Here is an 18,058-nt window from a genome sequence, read left to right on the forward strand (position 1 = left end):
AAAAAATATTCAATTAAAAAATAAATAAAATTAACACGGGTCGATTTGTTAAACCTGTGATTCAAGTTATTAGATGGGGATATCAATATAAAAAGAAAATAAAAAAATATATTAAATAATATTTTTTTTAGATATTTTTTCAATAGTTTTGATGTCTTGATGTTAATTTTTTTTTTTTAAAACAATCTCAAACAATTATTTTTAATATATTTTCAATTAAAAAAATACTATTAAAAAGCATTATATACCGTGTTACTAAATACACATGAAGGCTGGAATTAGCTTCAAATTAAACTAATTTATGAAAGGAGGACAAATTATAACCTCTAATAAAGCCTCAAATTACCAAGAGCCGAAAAGTGAGCACTTTAAGCCTAAATGACAAACACGTTATGGAATGGAACGAAGACCATTAACAAAAACACTAAAAAAAATGGTGTTTTTAAACTATTAAATCACTATAGAAATGTGACATGTTTTTTAAAATTTCTAACTTTGGCTGCTTTCATGTGGCATTTTTACTATTTTCTTTGCTTTTTTTTTTTTGTCTCAAAGTTTTAATTTTTAAATCTCATCTTTTCATATCACATTTTAACTCTTTCACAAAAAATATCACTAAAGTCACTTCTTTTACCATGCATCATCATAAAAGAAAGATGTCGTTGAGACAGTTCTAACAACACAAGTATTGACACCATTAAAGCTTAAAAGAGGCTGCATGTACCATCACAGTAAGGCCACCTTCCTCACATGGTGCATGTGGCACACATATCAGATATATATTTTTTATTTTCATTTAATTTAGTTCTTAATTTTCTAATTTCTCTTTAATTTAGACCTTAACTCTTTAACTCTTATATATTTTTTTCAATCTTGTTCAATTTTTCCCATGATTCTCCCATAACTCTTCAATTTTATATTGAATTTTATCTCAACTTTACCCAATAGAAACCCAATTGGAAAGAAACCATAATACAAGGAAAAAAAAAAAAAAAAAAATAGCTCAACCACGCCTCGAGCATAGCTAAATTAAACACAACACCGAGGGACAAAATATACTCGCACATGGAAAACATATTGTCATGCTCATGTTTAGCTATCCAATCTATTAGTTTCAAAATACTATCATTTATCATTAATTGTAGATAAAAAAAGAAAAACACACCTAAACACTTTGAAACCGAGCAAGGCAAAGAGTTGGTTGGAGGGTTTCAAGTTTGTGTTTAATGACAATATCAAAGAGTTCTGCATGACTTTTTGACTTTTTTTTGCTTTGAAAAAAATTGGTTATAGCTGCGGGAAGTAACTTAGTTCCTAACTAAATCAAGACTTGAGTCTCCATGATGGCAACACAAAGTTTGCTTATGTTTCATTCCCTAACAAAGTAGTGGTGGAAAAGAGTGGTGGGCATGCATTAGACAGATTTTCTAGAATCAACAGTTTTCTTCCTCTTTCAGCAAATGCAATTTCACAAATATGATTAAACACCAGGTGAGGACATGCTCCATCCTAAATTGGAACAGATGACTGTCTGAAACTTTCAGGCAACCTGCATTTAGGCCCCCACTCACAATTCAGAAGCATTTGAACATTTATCACAATGTACAGCACAAATACAGATGAGGCTAAGGCCTTTGCTTTGCAACCTTGTGTTTCTTCATGATTCAAATTGATCTTGACAGCCTCCATCACCCGGACTTCTTTAATGGTCTGCATTCCGTAATATATACAAGTGAGACTCAATAACATAAAAGATGTCCCATCCACCCACCCAACCACATATACACAAGTGTTCCATGTACCATAGCTACCAATTACCAAAAAGATGAGAGCAGCTTACCAGAATTGCAGAAAGCATCACTTCGGGTAGAGAATGTCATAGTGACCCGGACGATAAAGCAAGGTAATGAAGGGATTGATGCTCTCAGAACTAGCACTAGTGGCACTTGGGGGATTGCCTGGAGCAGGAACGAAATCATGATGATTTACACTGACAACACCTGCATCACAAGAGCTGCGGTCGAGGTATACAACACGAATTGGCACACCCAATGCATCTGACAGTGCAGTAATGTGCATGTGGTCACTTTCTTCGCCCATAGGTTCCACTGATGACTTGCAAAACTAAGGCAAAACAAATATATCAAATGGGAACTCCAAGATTTTATGCATTCATTATCTAACTTTCTGAAATACATGAAACTGGATTTCTACTATGATGAATTTGACACCAAGAAAAGGTATCAAATTACAGACTAAACAAATTATTAATGGTGTTTGGTTTGGAATGTAAAACTTTGAAAGACAAAATAAGGAGAATTGTGGACTAGATGTAAAATGACACTGGTTTAAGTTATGCTAGTGAAAGCTATCAATTCATCCTTGTTTTTCATTAAATGCATAAAACTAACAATGCATGGAAAATGTTTGAAAGTAACACCAGAAACTATAATCCATTGAACAAACCTGCTCTACTGTTGTGTTCGTCAATCCAAATATAAAGGGTTCAAAAAACTGAGAACGTTTTCTTATTTCTCCAGTGGTCACAAATCTGAAAAACATGACAACTAACCAACCAAATTTGTCAGGAGAAGGTCGCAAACATTAATTCATACCATCAAGACACTCACCATAGTCTGATACAGATTGATCACGACTCCTATTTAGAAGCTCTTCGTGACTGAAAATGAAAATAAAATTTGTGTTTAGAGCTCAAAAAGGTCGATTGACTAGGATTAACAAGCACAACCTCATTTTGGCCTCATAAGCACCACATCAGTTCATGGTTGTAAATAAAAATGCAGGAGCTGACGAGTAATTTAGAGAGCTTAAAATTCCAATGAAGTTGTATTTTTTAAGCAGTTAACAGACATGACATAGCAGGGGAGGAAAGGACACCTTATTGAATTTTCATTTCCTTGAAGTACATCATCCAGCTGCTCAAGAAATAACTGCATATTTTTCACAATGAAATCTGAGTTACAGATTAAATGCAAGAAAGCCTTGAAGGCAGGTACGGTTTGGTAGAAGCTTCTATGAAGAAAGCTTGTCACGACTTAAGAGCTTGTTGCTTAAAAGCCCAAAAGAAAAATCAATCTTCTCATCTCAAGAATAGAGCAGGAAATGAAACAAGATATAAAATATTTTGGTGGCATCAGCATCTCAATATAACATTAAGAGCTTGCATTAACTTAACTAAATTCATCTATGCCTCACTTATAAAAATAATATATATATACTCGTCCTTCTTTGTTTTCCATAATGTTTATGTGAACGAGCTATTCAAGTGGTTCTTAAAATCACGGTCCATATTTCCAAAGAAGTCCACCTCATGTCTGAAGGGGCCAGCAATGAAACTATAACTCCAATTCATCAAATCAACAGAACTTACAAACATGGAGTTCAAATGTCCAAATCATATTCTGAAACTGAGTTTCCTTTGAATTTGTTTGTACATTTGCACATGTATTGACTCCAGTTCACTCCACGGACTAATTCTTAAACAAAGTCTTTGTTGCAGAACCGGCACACAAAAAAAGAAGATTGAATGAAAGAGTTCAAAAATGTTTTAAAAATGAATAAACGTACATCTTGCATAAAGTAACAGAATGCACATGATAGATTTACCGCAAAAAAATCCTCAAACGTGAAGTCCACATAACCCAAACTCTGCAGTGTTTTCCTACATTCTTCAACATTGAGTTTGATACGATCAACTTCCGCCCCATCTTGTGTCTCCAAAATATGTTCCTATCTCAAGAAAACCACAGCTTATTTAAAAGGGTAAATTACGCATACTGTTCTCCCTCCTCCTCAAACAAAAAGCACAAGGATAGAAACCAAACAAATAGTTAAAAAGACATTACCAGGTACGAAAACATAAAGCTTCGAAAGAAGCAATTCCCATCTCCACGTGTTCGTCTAATTGCAACATACTTGTCACCAAGAACCTACACGAGCAGCAATAATAATCAACTCGTACATTAACTCAAGACAGCCATAAAGAAAACAAGAAACGTGATGACGATAACAACCTTAATTTTCTCAAGCAAGATAGGACTAGCAGATTGGTACTCGGCTGCTAATGTAGACAAAGGCTCCTGTTGTAAAAAATTCAATCGCCCAAGATATATCCTTTCAATTAAAATGCAAATAAAAACTCAAACAGAATTAAAGAATTTCAAACAAGAGAGAAATTGCCTTGTCCCCAAGTAATGGGATACTTGATTGCTTTTGCATGATATCATCATCTACTCCTCCACAACAATTTGCCAAATCTTCGATTCTACATGTCAGCTGTTCTTCATTCTGCATCTTCTCCTTCTGTTTCTTTCTTGACTTTTGGAAGATGAAGGTGCGGTTGACAGTGTTGAGATCGGTATACCTGAAAATCAAGATTCTGTTCAATAGGGGGCGAGACCTTGAAACCCTGACTAAATTAATTATTTCTGCTAAAAAAATCGATTTCCCAAGTGATTAAATTCCCAATTTTGTTTTTGTTTTGCTTTCCTAAAGAAACCGATTTCTCTCCTGATATTATTAGTTACCTACCTGATTTTTATTTTATGACGAGGCAAATACGTTTTTTTTTTGTTTTTTTTTTCTTATTATTGTTTCTTATTCATTACCGGCATGCTATAGGTATAAATTGTAATTTTTAGTTGGTTTTCACTGTTTTATTTTTTTTTAAATATATTTATATAATATTTTTTTTTCAAATTTATTTTTAATATTAATATATTAAAAAAATAAAAAAAATATTTTTTTACAAAAATATCTTTCAACCTCAAAACAAACAAGGCTTTATATTTGCGTTGGGCTACCCCTACCTGTGCAAATTGTTATCCACATATCCGGCCAATTCGTTTTGGTTTTTTTTTTTTTTTTTTAATATTATTTAAAATGAAATATTCAATAAAGATTAACTTTCAACGATGGTTACCCATATAAGGAAGAAAAACTTTGTGCTGCAATTAACATCACCTTTAAATTATGAATTTTTATTTTTATTTTCATTTTAATAATTTATTATTATATATCTAATATAAAAATAATAATACTAGTAATAAATTATTCATGGAAATTCAATTCAAATTGCTTTTTTATTCTTAAAATTTGTAAATACATTTTTAACATTATTTTTATTACATTTATGATTTTTTTTACTTTCAATCATACATGAAATATGGACATACTATTTTAATATTTATTTTTAACTTGTTTTAAAAATCATAAATTTTTTTATTTATTTTAAGAAAACCAATGATTAAAGTTAAACACATTGACTTCAGTAGGATAAATAAAAGATATTTTAATAGGAAAATTTATCTCAATGAAAATCAATACCCAAAATAATTGTATTGGCGAGTTTAATAATAATGTCGAACAATTTATTAAACTTGAACACCTTCTTTTAGGTTTGGCAAAGGCTTGGTCCCTCGGCATAGCCTAAATATGTAAACTAGTATATATTAATAGTTATTTATGGAGTCGCATACAATTAATCAAAGCTAACTGAAAATTTAACATCATGAAGTATTGCTGATTGGAACAATATATATATATATATATATATATATATATATATATATATATATATAAACATTAGACTTAAATTCAATATTGAGATTGGACACTATAATTTATTTTTATATTTTTATTTATAAAGTTATTGTAGTCTCGTAACTCATATTGCAAGTTTTATAGGTTAACCCGATATATTTAGGTTTTTTTTGCTCCTTTTGTACTATTTTTTTTAATTTCATTATTCAGCATTTGAGTAGATTAAGAATTAAGTTTCACAATTTGTTTCAATTTGTTTTCTATAAAGTTATTCTAGTCTCATGAATTGATCAAAACGTTTGGCGGGTTGGTTTGGGTTGTATTGAGTCTTTTTTTTTAATTGATTTGCCTTTTAGTTTCATCATTAAATTTGATTGAGCTTCATATTTTTTTTTTGTTTTTCACTGGGTTATCCAAGTCTCGTGATCTAGGTTTAATAGGTTAACCCGAGCTGATTCGAGTTTTTTAATTGATTTTCTTTTCAATTTTATTCTTCAATACTGAGTCAATTGAGAATTGAACTTCAATATATTTTTTTGATTTACTTTCTATTAGGTTATCATGATTTCATGATTCAGGTAATAGATTTTACATGTTAACTTGGGTTGACTAGGGGTCAGTGGCAGAGAGCCAGAAAATTTTAAATGAGAGGGCAAATTATTAATAAATACTTGATATTATATTCTATATAAACATGTATTATATATAGAGAAATTAATTTAAAATAAATGTAATAACTCATGTCAAGTAAAATTAATTTAAGAATATTTTTAAAATAAAAAAACTTATATTATAATGATTCTTTTGAGTTTTTATATTTTAAAACTGTTTCATAATGACTTTATTTTTAATTTTATTAAAGATATTCTTTCTAAATATATACAATTAAACTCTCATTTATCTATTTCTAAATCTTCCAGGGACTAATGAAATTATTAGCAACAATTCTTTGTTGACTTGTTGTTTTATAAAAGTGGGTTAAATATAAATATTAATATATATTTTTAATTTTTTTTTATTGTATCTCTAATTTTTTGAGTTGTTGAGTACTTTATTTTTAATTACTAGTAAGTTGATCACCATAATTTTTCATGTGAAATTCATAACAAAATACATATTAATTCATCAAAACCCATTTCAATTCATATTCATATGCATATAATATTTTTTTCATGTACATATTAATTTAACAAATCTATAAATTATAATAAAGTCTAACATTTTTAATAACTAATTATTAAGGAATAAAACTAAAATTAGACAATGAAATAAATAGAAAAATGAAAGAAACTCACTTAAAACATAAAGTATAAAAGATTACTTACTTAATTAATAGTTTAGAATTTAAAGAAAATTTTCATAAAAGGAAGACAATAATTCAAAAAAAAAAAAAGAAGCTTGGATCAATTAGTAATTAATAAAAAAAATTAAACTTTTTAAGTTATTATATTAAAATTCTAATAAATAAATAAATATTTATTTATTTATTTATTTATTTATATATAAAGATTAAAGGGGCAATTGCCCCCTTAATCTCCATTGTGGCTCCGCCACTGGCAGGGGTCAATCTAATATGTTTGACATCTATATATATATATATATATATATATATATATATATATTTTAAAATATCATTTTTGAAAGTTTTTCTAGCCAAACTATTTGTTTCTTGTTGTTCAAGCAGCCTTTGGACTTTCTATGTTGATCAAGTTACTTCTGGTTGATCCTTACATGTTATTTTTTTTTTTTTTAAAACACACTTGCAATGTTTAAATATATTTTTATGTGGTTATCTAGTTTTTTTTTTGTGGTAAATAAAAAGTTTTGATTTTTCCTAACTTTTTAATATATTTTTCATTAAATTTTAATTAATTAGCAATACACTTAAAAGTTAAAACTACGTGGTAAGTACAGAATTAGAAATAGAGTCATTGTGATGGCATAAGGGAAAAGAGAAAAACTTAGAAATTTTTTATTCTGAAAAGGAATTTGAAGAGATATTGGAATATTTTGAATTTTTAATGCGTGAAAGCGTGAAATTGAAAATGCTATTTTTTAATTAAAGTTAACTGATCTTTGGAGTAAGAGTATCTTTATTTTTTGTTCAAAAAATATTTTTGAAATTTTTTAAAGTTAATTTTTTAATAAATTTAAATCACCTTGATATATTAATATTAAAAATAAAAAATAATATTATTTTAATATATTTTTAAATAAAAATATTTTAAAAAATAACAACTACCGTACAATTTCAAACAATACACACACACGCTTTCACAGCCAACAAAGCCCTACCGGATATTTAACACGTGAAAGAAGAGTATAAAAAAATAGATTTTTACTTTGATAAAAAAAAAAAAAAATAGATTTTTACGGGTTTCCGGTCCCTGCCTATTAAAAAGATAGAGAAATAAATTTTTGATAACAAAACAATTATATTTTAAAGGGTTTGCGGTCCCTGCGTATTAAATTAAAATGATTACTACTAATATACTAATACACTAATAATATGTTTGGCAGAATAATGTCAGTTACCTTTCAAATAATTTTTTATATTAAAATATATGTTAATAATATTTTTTTATTTTTTAAAAATTATTTTTAATATCAGCACATCAAGAACGCGGTTTCAACCGCGTTCCCAAACACTTCCTAAAAAAAATAAATTTTCACAGTAAAAAATACACAATATCAAACATATTCTTCAACACTAATCTAATTTTTCATATCACTATTTATATTTTTTTTAGTTTTTTTTTCTATTTAGTTATCACTTTATAATTTTATTATTATAAGTTATATTTACATGGTTTTATACTTTTCTTTCTTTATATGTCTTTGTATACGTGTAAAACAATATTCAGACATCAATTTATAAAATAAAAATTTAGATTATTATTAAAAAAATATTTAAAATACAATGACCAAAATTAACACAAAAAATATTGTTGTTCTTTAACTCAGTAAATCCATTATCTTCCCTAATTACTTTACCATTATCATCTTTAACACCTTGAACATAACATCTAGATGGATAATCATATGTCAGGAAGGCAGCGGAACTTGCTACAAAGCATTTTATAGATCCTCCACTGTTGTTGGATTAATACTTGCTGGTTCTGCTTGCTTTAAAACAGAACTGAGCCGATTTGACTTGTTTGATCTTTGGCTACAGGCTGGAGTATTAAAAGTGTAGATGTCTCATGTGGTGGAGAAAACGGCTTCAATCAAGCCACTGAGTTTTCCTTGGAGATTCTATCCAATGTTAAGTCCGTAAAGGAGAAGCGCTTGATTGGTAAGTTCTTGGAAGAAGTCAGTCAGGATGATGGAAAGTTAGTGTATGGCTTGGATGATACCATGAAGGTTCTGGAGATGGGTGCTTTCCAGACAGTACTGATTATCTGGGAAGATTTGGATATAAATCGGATTCTTAAACAAGTCAGATTTGTGAGATTTAGATTATAATAAAGCATTTTTAAACAAGTCAGATTAGCAACAGGGCGACCAGAGCAACCTTCAGAATTCAACCGCCTCATCTGACTCGGAGGTTGAAGATGAAAAGTCCCTTCTGGAATGGTTTTGCAGATGAGTACCCGCAATTCGGCTGCTTGCTTGAGATTTTCACAGATAACTCAGAGGAAGGATCAGATTCTTGTAGAGGAACTCATTTTCATTGCTCTTCAATCTCTTCATTGTGATGCCAGCAATATTTATTGAAGCTTCTACATATTAGCTTCTTCTTTAAGGTGCTTTGTTTTTCATGCTCAGTGATGGAGGACAGCTAGTCTTCAAATAAATGAATGAACCATAAATTTGTGACAGAGTTGAAATTTCTAGTTATACTGCTTTGAAAATCGATCATGTGTGTGTTGGAAGTTGCTCCAGGATAGATTTTTGTTTCGTTAACAGCTACTCATGCATTCAAGCTGTTCTGGACGGTCACTGAGAAGCTAGCTCTAATTTCCTTGATGTCTCTTGCTGCAGCTTCAAGCTTGGAATTCTGACGTGGGACTGACTTTCTTGGGATCTATCGGTTCTCTCCCTGCAGCAGTGTGAAAGACCTTTCTCCAGGGGCCTTCAAGAAAGTAAAATATCCATTGCGTTAAAACATTTGATTTGGTTAAAATATCCTTAAAAGTTTAAGAATCATCATATATATCAAGAAGATTTTATTGATGAATATTAAATGTACTTCACACTACCAAGCACACGTCAGCAAACATCATTGGCATTTGAACCAATAAAAAAAATTTGAGTCTACTTCACTGAAATTCGAACCAGTACAGGAATTTCGATCCCTGTGTCAATAAAATTTAACATAGTGCTAAGAAATTTACTTTTTAATAAGTTTGATCCTTCATCACCAAAATTCAAACTAGTATCAAGATTTTGATCTCAGTGTCTCAGTGTCAAAATTCAACGTGTACTTGGAAGTTCAGTCTTGCATCAAAATTCAACCTATACTAAGAATTTTACTCTCTTTGAAGTTTGATCATGTATAATTGGAATTCAACCAAATATCAGAAGTTGTATCACTGTCCAACAATAATGACACCTCTAGCCAAGTTTCATGATGGACAAGTAAGTCAAATTAAACTTTATGATTAAAAAAATTACTTCCTTGAGTTAATCATTCTATAAAATAATCATGATTTCAAGAAACAATTCTAGTGAGTTTCTTAAATTTCAAAACTTTATGGGTAGGCCACTTATTGACATGACAACACGGTGTATTATATTTCAAAATAAATTATTATTTTTATTAATGTAGATGCTTTGGGTTAATTTTCACATCTCTTAACTAATCTTACGGGTCCTGAAGTTAACAACCATGTAAGTTTTTAGTGATTCTAAAGTTTGTGGGACTTGAATTGATAATTTTTACAAAACAAATTTAGAATTTAACAAGTTGAGCTACACTTGTAAAAATTAAAATAAATAAATTTTCAAATTACAAGAGCAAGTCCAATGACCAAGGGGTATGGATCTAAGGTAATGGATACCAAGTTGATCCTTGCAATTATGTCAATCCTAAATTATCTATTTTCACATGTATTCTAAGCTTATCATTCTATGATGATCTGGCTTTCAAATTGATTTTTTTATTCTTTATATTGATCCAAAGTTTAATCCTTTCATTTAATTTTTATGTGGTTTTTTTTTATACAAAATAAAATAAAAAACTAATTTTTTCTTGTCGTTGCAATGTAAATCTTGTAAAACGAAAATAATTGTTATCACTCATTTTTTACCCGTGTTTTCAACATATTTTTTTTAAAATTGGAAAGATATCAAATTTTACTGAAAATACGTTTTTGACATGATTTGACTAATTTTTGGTAATTTTATAATTTCTGACCATTTCATGTATTTTTTTTTTGCATTGACAATTTTTTCAAAAAAAAATTCAGAAGAAAAAAGAAGAGAAGGAAAGATCAATCAAACAAATTTTTTTTAGTGATTATAATGTAATTTTAAAAAAAAATATTAGGACTAATTCATTCTTAAAATAATAATAATAGTAAAAGGAAAGAGATAAAATTAAAATTGGCTTACGAGAGTGGATTGTCTAGAAAAATTTAGAAGGTAAAAGAACACTCTAAACCAATATAGAAGACAGGAGAACAGATCTAAAAAGTAAAAAGATTAAAAGAAATATAAATAGCCAAAATCAAAACAACATTTCAAAAAAAAAATAAAAAAAAATAAATAAATATATATATATATATATAATAAAAATGACCTGACATTTTCACCTAAGCAAACATTCTCTTAAAATTTCAAAAAAAAATAATAATAAAAAAGCATACAACACTAAATTTAAAAAGCGTTTTTGAAATAATTTATTTCTTTTTATTTTAAATTAATATATTTTTGATATTTTTAAATTATTTTGATATATTAATTTTAAAAATTATTTTTAAAAAATAAAAAAATATTATTAACATATTTTTCTAAATAAAAAATATTAAAAAAAACATAATTAAACTCTCAAACTCGCTGTTAAAAAAGAAAAAAAAAAGAAGCTAAAACCCGTGACATCCCAGCTCTCACTCTTGGGAAGAGAAAAAAAAATAAAAGCCTAAAAACTAGCCTCCTTCTTTGGGGAGGACAAAAAAACCATCCCTCCCTCTCCTTTAAAACACCAAAACAAAGAACCACCATATTTTCCTCCATTGTTCATGGCAGACTAGCACCGCGAGCTTCATCGGTCACCACCAGCTCCTCCTATCCGCTGCCTCCCTTCATTTTCAACCCAAACACCAGCCTTTCTCTCCTCTGTCGACTACCATATCTCCTATGCGCCTCAACAACAAATCTCCGTCATAAAAAATCCTCCACGCAAGCACCTACAAGTCAAATAAAAACAGCTATTGAGAGAAAGAAAGAAGCGAGGAAGAAGAAAAGAGAAGGAAACCAACATTGTGACAGACACTCCACCAGCAGCTTCGGCCAGCCACCCAACCTCCTCCACTGGTGACATCACCATTTGTAACCTGTAAAGAGAAGAATCAAAGAGGAAGAAAAATTACAGTAGAGAGAGAACGAAGCAAGAATTTTAACTCAGCTGATCTCCTTTCTCTGGCAGTCGTGAGCCTCACCATCGGTGTCAGCAGGAAGAGGAAGGACTGGTCTACCACATGAAGGTTATCACGAGTGCTGCGGGTTAAAAACTGGTAAACCTTGAGGTAAAGCAATGGAGGACAAAATGAATGGGGACGAAGGGAAGGGAACCGTATTCACGCACACGGCATGAGTTTAGAGAGAAAAAGACAGGAAGAGGAAGACGAGAGAATTAGGGAGAGATTCTTTCATTTCTGTTATATTTTTCTATATACTGCTGTTCCAATCCTCATGGAATAGCCCGTTTGTTTATTGCAATGTGAATTTTGAAAAAGTAAATTTTAGAAAAATAAATTATGTTTTGATATTTAATAGTATAATAAAAAATAAGTTGAAAAATATTTTCTAGTGTTAGGTTATATCATGAAAAATGAGCTGGAAAATAACTTATTAATATTTTATTTTTTTCAAGTCTATTAAAATAATGAGGAATAAATTTTACAAATTAAAAGGTTGAATAATAATGAAATTAAAAAATATATAATTTCATAAATTATCTTAAATAAAATAAATAATAATTAAAATAATAAAGATCAAATTTAAAAAATAAAATAAAATGAAAGATAAAGAAATTAAAATAATAATAATAATTAATATTTCATAAATCATTTCAAATAAAATAAGTAACAATTAAAAGAAAAAGGACCAAATTTAATAGATAACAAATTTCAATAAAAAAAATGATAAGGAACAAGCAAGTAATAATTATAAAAATGATGATCAAAGTTAATATAAAAAATTAAATTTTAAGAGGGGAAATTGAAAAAAAATATTCAAAATATATATATATATATATATATATATATATATATATATATATATAGCAATCAAAAGTTTGAAGACCAAATTAGATATAAATGGTAAATAATTTAATATTTTTAATTTTTTCACAACTTATAAAAAGTGTTTTCTGTCCAAATTTTTCAGGATAACACTTTCCTGAAAACTAAGCAAAATTTTTTTTACTAAGAAGTGTTTTTTGTTAACCAACTTTACTAATAACAAATAAATATAAAAAAATTTGAAAAATAGTTTTCTAAAATCATTTTCTGGAAAACAATCTTAGCGTTAAAGGTAAAATCTATTCGTTCTCTATAGCCATCGTGGCTACACGTGGCCATCCTAACAAGCTTACTCAATCAGCGCCTCAGAATGCACAAAACGCAGTCGTTGTTACAATTGGTTTTAATTAAATCCCGCTTCCCCCCCTGCTAGTTTTCGTCTTCTTCGTTTCCAGCTATGACAATGAGCTCCCAGGTCTCGTCGGCGCTTGCAACGACGCGCTAGCAATGGTGATTCTCTTCCAGCATATGCAACATAAGTGCCACTAGTACTGTTCATTCCTCTTCCAGCAGATTCCAGAGGTCTATAGTTGTTCTCAAAGGTCAAACTCCAACCCTGAAAATGAATTTTGTTGTTTTTTTTATTTAAATAAATTTTGTATAAATTTCTTTGGATATTACTAGAGCATTTCCAATACAAGAAAGCTAAATGAAAAGTTAAAATAACTATTTATCTTTTGAAGAGCCATTTCTATGTAAAAATAGCAAAAGAAAATGATTGTTGGCCAACAACTATTTTTATAGCTGTTGGCCAGCAATTTATTTTTTGTTCTTTAAAAATAGAATGAAAGAAACTTGTAAATTTTAAAATTTTGTATTATGCCTCATCCTTTTTTTAAATTTAGAAAAACAAGAATCAATTATTCTCCGGTTAATTAATAACATCGGTTGTGTTAATTAGCTGAAATTAAAAGGTATACTTTTTCAAAAGCTTTTTCTATTTTCTCCTTTATATCTCTTAATTTTTTTGACCTTTTGTTGTTAATTTGATATTTGTGATGATTTTTATTTCTTTTTTATTTTATTTTTTTGATATGGGTTAAGAAAGACAATTTTTATTTATGTTGTTATCTTTAACAAAATAGAGAAGAAGTAATAATGGTAGCTGATATTGATAAAAATATAGAGTAACATATTTAAAATTTATTTTTGATTATATGTTTTAATTTGAGGTCAATTATATTTTATCTTGTTGAAAATATAATTAAACCTGAAAACTACAAAATTGCTAGACAAAATTATTAATTCACATGTATGGAAACTATAAAATTGCTAAACATTGAATGTGAGCTTCCTTTACCCTCTTTTATAAGGTTTTAACTTAAGTTTTTTTTTCTTTTTTTTTAAATATAGATGGATTCAAATTTTCCAAGCTCTTTTACCAACTTTCTTATGAGTGAGTCAGAAGATATTCTCTCTCAACCAAGTGATTCTAATCAATTAATTGATGACTTAACATACTCGAATTTAAATGTTCATACAATAAAAAAATCACAAAGAAGTAAAAACTTCTCACTAGAGGAAGATTATTTATTTGTCTCTATATAGCTAAATACAAGCAAGGATCCAATTACAGGAGTTGAATAATAAACAAAACAGTTTTGGGCTCGAGTACATGCTTACTTTGTAAATAATGGAGGAAACTTAAATAATTGTTCCCAAATAAGGATCTTAAGTAGATGGCAAGAAATAAAAAGAGAAGTCGGTAAATTTATTGGATTTGTTACTTAAATTAAAAATTGTCAGCAAAGTGGAATGACCAAAAAATTAAGGGTAATTTTAATGTTCATTTTCATGTTAAATTATTTAACACATATTTAACATTATTTAATTTCTCTAATTTTTTACCAGATTAATGATGTTTGATAAATGTATGTTTTTTGTGTTGGCAAACGATTTCAACTAGAACATTGTTGGGTTATCTTAAGAAAAGAACACATTTGGCAATTTGAGAATGCAATTCAACACCAAAGGTCAAACAAGAAACACAAAAGTGATGTCAATGCAAGTCCAACTTCATCAGCTCCATTTACCCTTGGTTCTGTTAGTTTAGGAGAAGACAATGAACCGTTGATTTATCAAGATGCAAAGGAACGACTTAAATGTAAATAAGGAAAAGATAAAGTTGAGGAGGTAATTGTAACAAATCTCTTACAACAATTCAGGGATACTTTAATTGAAATTGAGGATAAGAAGAAGCAAGACATAAAAATTATGTTAGAGCAACAAGCTATGATGATTCAACACAGTTAAGAGAAACAAGAATTAGACAGGATTAAGAAAGAAGAACAAATTATAAAAATGGATATTTCTAATTTGGATCTCATTTCTGCAGCGTATTTTCAAAATAAAAAGTTAGAAATTATGCAAAAGAGGGGTTTTAATTTTTCATTAACTAGATTGATTTATTGTTTAATGTAATGTATTTTTAATTAAATATATAGAAATTTCTTGGTTATTTTAAATATATTGTTATAAAGTGGTATCAATTCATAATACTTTTTTGAAGTTCTTTTAACACTTAACAACAATAAGTAGGATTAATTAACTTAAAAGATAACAACTATAATGAAAAAAAAAACATAAAAAACTTGAAACTTATGATGACATAAGAAGTACAAATCTAATGATTCCACTCCTTACCATATTATTCCCACAAATATTCAACCAAATCTTCTTGTAGTTGAAAGCTAGTTGCTCTATCTCTGATTCAATTATGAGTTTGAAGAAAATCATGTAGTTCTGGTATTTCACCATGTGACACTGATATAAAGGAATTGACTTCACGTTCATGGTAAAATCCAAAGTTCATTGCTCCTTCATCCTCAATAATCATATTATGCATTATTATGCAAGCTTTCATAATATTTCCAAGCATTTTTTCATCCCGGTATCGAATAGGTTCCTGTACAATTGCAAAATGAGATTGGAGCACCCTAAATGCCCGCTCTACATCCTTTGAAAGTCAAGATAAACCAAGAACACCAAGAGCATTTGCCCTTTTTTTGAAATATAGATTATGAGCTTCCACTGCATTTGCGATCCGAAGAAAAAGATGACGACTCATCCTAAATCTTCTTTGAAATTGACTTTCAGTGAATTTAGGATTTTCAGCAAAATAATCATTATATAACCTTAACTCAGCTTTCTTTCTATTACGATTGACAATATTATGATCAAGAATAGAGTCATAATACCCTATTTTCCGCCCTTGATTATTCGATTCTTCTTCAGCAACCACAGTTGTATCAATTTGAAAAGCGAACACATGAATGTCATCATCAAAATTAAAAGCATCATAAAAATTAAAATTAGAATGATTCATGATAAATTTTAATGAAATATAATAAAGATCGGAGAGAATAAAATTATGAGAAAAAAATATTAAGGTATATGAGAATATTTATAAATGGATTATTTTTTCAAATTTTGAAATCTTAAAATGTTGGCGGTTATTTTTTAAAAATTTAAAATTTTAAAATTTAAAATGTTGGCGGTCATTTTTTCAAAATTTAAATTAGAAATTAAAAAAAAATAGATTCTCTATAAAATTAAACTATGATGAGTATTTGATTTGCATAACCCATTAAGGCATCAACTATTTTGAGAAATGTTAAACTGCAACTGAGGTGGAAGGGTTTTCCAGTTTGGTTCAACTAAGATTATAGGTTCAATTCAAATAGAGGGTAAACTTTAATTGATAGTGTTAAGTCATTGTCCACTTGACATTAAAGGTGAAATTCAAATTTGTTGAAAAGAAAAATTACTTATGATTTTATGATTTGTTTTTACTATCCGAGTTTACATCATTAAAAATACATTTTTGACAACTGTTTCAGCCTCTCTTTTATCCATCACTAGGGACAACCCCTTCTCCATTAATCAGTATCAATGTTGACCACTCATTTTGCCTTTAGTCTCCTTCCCCACCGGAAAAAGTCACTGATTAGCACTTAAAAGTGCATATTTATCAAGGTTTTATATCATCATTTTACACTTAAAGTATCGATAACTCCTTAACTAAAGCATGTTTTATAATAAAAAGTCTAATACTATAAAATTCCTTAATATATGGTAAATATTCATCTTAAATGCAGGCCTATCACATAAATCAAAGGATTGATTGATGAGTTCAAGTATGGAAATTGAAAGGACAAAGAAGGGTGAAGCTTAGAAAAGAGACGTTGGTGCAGTCCAAACTCGAACACTATTCGATAATTGGGTCATATCTCAAGTTCTAGATGTCCAAATAATCTCAAAGTTTTACACAAATTTGGTAAGACATAGGCCTACAATTTTCATTTGGACATCAAGATCTAAAAAGGCCGTTTTCAAGTCCAAATTATAGCAACAATGGAGAAATTTGAATCTGTTTTGTAGCCCGAACACTGTTCAATATTTGGCCCATATCTGGAGTTCTAGAAGTCCAAATGACCTCTATTTTTTTTTTCTGAAAAGCTAAGACAATTTCCTACAACTTTCATGTTTTTAAGTGGACCCAGTTCGGATGGTATCATTTTTTTTTTTATTCAGACAAGAAGATAAGGATTTTCACCAAGTCAAAAGTTGGCCACCCACTCAACAATTAGTCATCAAATCAATAATTCTGAATTTTGGCCTATAAAAGGAGGCATTTTCCATGCATTTGGTTAGCTTGGTTGTTCAGATCAAGTTCATGCTCTTTATTTCTCTCTTTATATTTTTTTTTTTGTAATTTTTAAGTTTTGTTTTCATTAATATCTTGTTTATGCTTTTCATTTCCTTTCCTTTACTTAGTTAACTTGTATTTTCTTTATGTTCTTGTTTTGTTTATTTATGTTTCTCTTCTTCATTATGTTTAGCTAAGTTTATTATGTCAAGCTAAAAAGGTTACATTAATGGTGTAAGAATAAATATAGTGTAAACTCAACATGGATCTTAATGTTTAATATTAACATGTCTTATCTTTTTATCTTACTAATTCTTAATACCTTGCTTGTTAAATGGTTAATCTAGATTTGTGTTGTATAACACTTGGTACAGCAAATGCT

The 18,058-nt window shown here is 28.8% G+C and overlaps 1 protein-coding gene and 1 pseudogene across 1 annotated transcript; one reads left to right on the forward strand and one right to left on the reverse strand.

Moving 5' to 3' along the window:
• Positions 1-1,388: 1,388 nt before the first annotated feature.
• LOC118042633 (OVARIAN TUMOR DOMAIN-containing deubiquitinating enzyme 1) lies at positions 1,389-4,541 on the reverse strand. The gene is made up of 9 exons (XM_035050343.2): positions 4,201-4,541; positions 4,035-4,100; positions 3,867-3,950; positions 3,628-3,750; positions 2,899-2,951; positions 2,631-2,680; positions 2,467-2,567; positions 1,841-2,124; positions 1,389-1,710 (listed from the first exon to the last, which is right to left on the reverse strand). Exons 1-8 carry the CDS (start codon positions 4,312-4,314, stop codon positions 1,858-1,860), a joined length of 858 nt encoding a protein of 285 aa, XP_034906234.1. The 5' UTR covers positions 4,315-4,541; the 3' UTR covers positions 1,389-1,710; positions 1,841-1,857.
• A 4,062-nt stretch (positions 4,542-8,603) lies between these two features.
• Positions 8,604-9,260, forward strand: LOC118042948 (eukaryotic peptide chain release factor subunit 1-3-like; annotated as a pseudogene).
• The last annotated feature ends 8,798 nt before the right edge of the window (positions 9,261-18,058 follow it).

Source organism: Populus alba, chromosome 1 (genome assembly GCF_005239225.2).
Source record: "Populus alba chromosome 1, ASM523922v2, whole genome shotgun sequence".
In the NCBI taxonomy this organism is placed as follows: domain Eukaryota; kingdom Viridiplantae; phylum Streptophyta; class Magnoliopsida; order Malpighiales; family Salicaceae; genus Populus; species Populus alba.

Bases quoted from the DNA above. Each gene is read 5' to 3' on its own strand.
- LOC118042633 (XM_035050343.2), bottom strand. From the start codon at position 4,314: ATGCAGAATGAAGAACAGCTGACATGTAGAATCGAAGATTTGGCAAAT. The intron at 3,751-3,866 runs GTAATGTCTTTT...TTCTTGAGATAG, and splicing joins GCTTTATGTTTTCGTACCTG to GAACATATTTTGGAGACACA. The intron at 2,681-2,898 runs GTGTCCTTTCCT...TTTCATTTTCAG, and splicing joins GGAAATGAAAATTCAATAAG to TCACGAAGAGCTTCTAAATA.